The sequence below is a fragment of the Humulus lupulus genome, chromosome 4, assembly GCF_963169125.1.
Source record: "Humulus lupulus chromosome 4, drHumLupu1.1, whole genome shotgun sequence".
In the NCBI taxonomy this organism is placed as follows: domain Eukaryota; kingdom Viridiplantae; phylum Streptophyta; class Magnoliopsida; order Rosales; family Cannabaceae; genus Humulus; species Humulus lupulus.
In genome coordinates this window covers 199,261,219-199,265,789 of record NC_084796.1, presented here as the reverse complement: position 1 = coordinate 199,265,789, position 4,571 = coordinate 199,261,219, and the positions used below count along the sequence as shown (strand labels likewise).

General features: G+C 41.3%; 1 protein-coding gene across 1 annotated transcript; it reads right to left on the bottom strand.

The window, feature by feature from the left end:
- Positions 1-895: 895 nt before the first annotated feature.
- On the bottom strand, positions 896-1,309 carry LOC133832790 (uncharacterized mitochondrial protein AtMg00860-like). Its single transcript, XM_062263088.1, has one exon. It carries the CDS (start codon positions 1,307-1,309, stop codon positions 896-898), a length of 414 nt encoding a protein of 137 aa, XP_062119072.1.
- Between the last annotated feature and the right edge of the window lie 3,262 nt (positions 1,310-4,571).

Here is a 4,571-nt window from a genome sequence, read left to right as displayed (position 1 = left end):
ACTTAAAGCGATTGAAGTAGCCTTGCTAGCCTTTGGTGCTCTGCTTTGACTTGCTGACATGTCAAACATTTGGCAACAAACTTAGCAACGTCCTTCTTCATTCCAGGCCATCAATACAACACCTTATGATCTTGGTACATCGTTGTCAATCGTGGATGTAAGGAATATAGTGTTGTGTGCTCCTGCTTCATAATAATTTCTTTGATATCATCATTGTTCAGCACAATGATCCTATATTTATATCGCAGCAATCCACCGTTAGACATAGTGAAGTCGCCACTACCACTTTTCTATACCAAAGCCTCCTGCTTCATTAGGGCTTGATCCACTTTCTGCCCTTCTCTAATCTGTTCCAATAGGGAGGATTGTAGAGTGATATTTGCTAGGCCTCCTGTCACGAACTCAATACCGGCGTTTATAATCTCATTCTGCAGAGGCATCTCTATCGTGCTCAGAGCTGAGATACTCCCATGTCCTCACCTACTCAATACATTGCCACCATATTTTCCTTGCCCGGGTGGTATAGAACTTCGCAATCATAATCCTTCACTAATTCTAACCACCTCCATTGTCTCATATTCAGTTCTTAATGAGTGATGAAGTATTTCAGAATTTTGTGATCGGTGCAAATTTCATAATTATCCCCATAAAGGTTATGTATCCATATTTTCAGTGTGAACACCACTGCTGCTAACAAAAGATCATAGGTGGGATATCGTTGCTCATAGTCCTTGAGCTGCCTTGAGGCATATGCTTCCACCTTCCCATTCTACATCAACACACAACCTAAATTGTTCTTTGATGCATCACAATACATCACGAATTTCCCACCCTTTGTGGGAACACAAAGGATAGGTGTGAAGATCAACTTATCCTTCATAGTCTAAAAGCTTTCTTAACATTTCTTAGTCCATGTAAACTTTTGGTGTTTGCGGGTCAAGTTGGTCAAGGGTGTGGCAATCTTTGAAAAACCCTCAACAAACTTCTGATAGTAACCCGCAAACCCCAAGAAGCTTCGAACCTCTAAGGCATTCTTTGGTTGGGGCCAGTCTCTAATGGCCTCAATCTTTTCCAGATCCACTTCTACTCCATTCCATGACACTATATGCCTTAAGAAAGTCACTTGTTCCAACCAAAACTCACAATTAGAAAAATTAGCATATAGTTGATGCTCTAATAGTCTGTTTACCGTCAACCTCAGGTGCTCCTGATGCTCTCCCTTGGTCTTTGAGTAGATAAGGATGTCGTCTATAAAAACTACTAAAAATTTATCCAAGTAGTCCTTATATACTATGATCATCATGTCCATGAATGTCGCTGGGGCATTAGTGAGTCTGAAAGACATTACTAGGACTCATAATGTATGTAGCGAATTCTGAAAGCTGTTTTAGGAATGTCCCCCTCCTTCACTTTAAACTGATGGAACCCGGATCGCAGATCATTCTTTGAGAACACTGCTGCCCCTTGCAATCGATCAAAAAGGTCATCTATCCTAGGCAAAGGATATATCTTCTTAATGGTGACCTTATTGAGTTCACTGTAATCGATGCACATCCTCATGCTTCCATCCTTCTTTTTCACAAATAGAACTGGTGCCCCCCATGGCGAATGACTAGGTCTTATGAACCCTGTATGCAACAATTCCTATAGCTGGGTCTTGAGTTCCTTCAATTCTACAGGTGCAATTCGATAGGGTGCTTTAGATATTGCTGTTGTTTCTGGTGCAAGTTTGATCATGAATTCAATTTCTCTATCCAGGTGTAAACCTGGTAAATCCTTGGGAAACGCATCTAGAAACTCACAAACGATGTGGACATCTTTTTATTTCAACTCCATCTTCTTAGATTTTTCTGCCACATTGGCGAAATATGCTGAACACCCATGCTGCATCATATTATGAGATTCCAGTGCTGATATAATGGGTGTACAAAAACCCGCCACTTCTCCCTTAAAAGAAAAGAGTTATCTTTCGTCTGGTCTGAACTCCACGGTCTTTTGCTGACAATCTATCATCACTCCATATTTTGATAACCAATCCATGACAATATGACATCATAGTCTGGTATATCTAACTCTATGAGGTCAATCAGGCACTCTCTTCCCTCTACTATTATAGATGCTGAATGTAACCACTTAGTTGACAACATAATGTCTCCTGGTGGTAACATTGTACTAATAATACGCTCAAACAATTTACAAGGCATACCTAGTTTATCAATCACATTCATAGCAACATAAGAGTGAGCCACTCAAGAATCAATAAGGACTCTACATATCATACCAGAATTAGGAAGCTGACATGTCACCATGGTGTTACTATTGGCTGCTTCCTTTTGGGTCAATGCAAAAAAACCTCGTTGGCACTAGGTTGTTTTTACTGTCCTGCCCCGCTTTCCACTGTGGGCAATCCTTCTTTAGATGGCCTGCCTGACCGCACTTGTAACATTTTTTGGTGCCAGCCTGCCATTCTCCCAAATGATGTCGCAAGTATTTAGGGCAGCTAGGCTGCTCAACTTTGTGGTTCTTGTGATTTCCGTGGTTACGATCATTGTTGTGACTGTTATGGTTCTTGTGGTGGTTATGATTGTCTTTATTCTTGCAATTTGTGGACGGGGGTCTAGGCCTCTACTCATTGCCATTGTTGTGTCCTTCATGGGTCTTCCTCTTATTGCCCTCATGGAAGCCCTTGTTTCTGTTGGCCTCTGTTCTTGCAGCACTGTCCTTCCATATACAGTCCTCCAAGTATTCCGCTTCAAGTGCCTTATCCAACACCTCAGCATAACTAACCACCTCAGCACTGGTCATTTTGACATCTCTAGCAATCATTGGCATCAATACTCTCATAAACCTTTGGACCCACATGGCTTCGGTTGGCACTATCTCAGGTGCAAACCTAGGCAACCTATCAAACTTTTCTGCATAGTCGGTAACAGAAATGTTCCCTTGAACCAAAGTCACAAACTCATCTACCCTGGTTGACAATACAGCTTCAGTGTAGTACTTCTTGCCAAATGCCTGAACAAAATTTGCCCAGGTCGTAGTATTCAAGTCACGAGTCTACTTCACCACACCCCACCATATTCTTATGTCCAACTTGAGTAGGTGAGCTACACATGAAACCCTATGACGATCGTTCAACTCAATGTGATCAGAGATGGCTTCTACTTACTTCAAGCAAGCCTCTGCCACCATAGGGTTGGCTTTCCCTACGAAACTAGTTGGGACTTACTTCCTGAAGCGCTTATAGACGGGCTCAAATCCATAAGTCATAGGCAGTGGTGCCGGTGGTGGTACTGGAAGCTCAGGCTGTGCCACTGATACCTGGGGTGCTTGGGGTACTTCTTGGCTTGACCCAACTCCTCATCCCTCTGTCTCAATTGTTCCCTCAATCTTGCTAATTTTGCAGTCAAATCCATAGTCGGTGTAGCTGGAGTTGTTGGTTGGGCTGCTGACATTCCAATATTAGGAATTTCTATAGTGTTAGGAATTGCCTAGGCACCTCTTCCTCGGCCTCTCCCTCTTCCCCTGCCTTCTCTTGCTCCTCTTCCTCTCATTGACATTATGAAATTCTAAGGCACCAAAAGGAAGTCATAAGAAAGGATAAATCGCATAATGGTTCGGTTACTTATAGTAATTTATGAAAGTTGTCATACATTCCTATATCTACCCCATTTAGAGTTTGAAACAAAGAAAATATTAGACCATAATATCCAAAGTTTGTTCAAAATTAATCCAAAAATTCAAACATCCAATGAAATGTTTAAATAACCATAAGAAAAATCCATAAGCTCTAAAGGGTTTTTAAGAGAAGTCCCAATTTATTTGTTAACATTTATTGAAAGGAAATTCGAGATGGACTCTAGTCCTCAATCGTGGACTCATCCCCTGAGTTGTATTCGAATACGTCTTCCAGAATTCAGAAGTAAAATCATCACGAGGTTTGTGTGCTCTATATGTTTTAAAATCATCAGGAGTGCTAGCCAATGTCCTCATCCTGGCGCTCACTTTTGGTATGGCGTGTATAGCTTCTTGACGCGCCATCTCGCCTTCCAAATCATGCACCGTCTTGAATCATTCCTCCATCCTTTCGTCGTCCTTCTTTACCATAACCGGCTCCAAACGACTAAAATTGTAATTGTTTGCAAGGTCATAAATCGTGTATTCGAACGTGCTGAAGTTGAAATCATCTTGGATGACATCGTGCCATGCCATGGTCAACTAGAGGAGAGGCTCGTGATATATAAATAGTGATTCCCTTAGCACCCAGTATTGCTCAATGGGCCACACTAATACCCTTCTTTTGTTAATCAATCCTTGGATACGATCGAAAACTACTGTTGTCGTTTTCAGTACGACGATCCTCCAATCATTGTGATACTCATCAAGTTGAACCTTAGGTATCACGCGAATCTCTTTGACTAATTGTTTCTTAGAGGTTCTAATAATAGGAGGCATCTTTCTAAACTGCAATTACAAAACTACAAAATTTAAAAGCAGGAAAAATAAAGATAACATTTAGAGCAAGTACTTACAACGTAGTGTGGTGAGATTTTTCCATCTTTAGCATGTAT

Excerpts from the sequence above, each read along its gene's own strand:
- LOC133832790 (XM_062263088.1), bottom strand. The coding sequence starts at position 1,309 with ATGGACATGATGATCATAGTATATAAGGACTACTTGGATAAATTTTTA.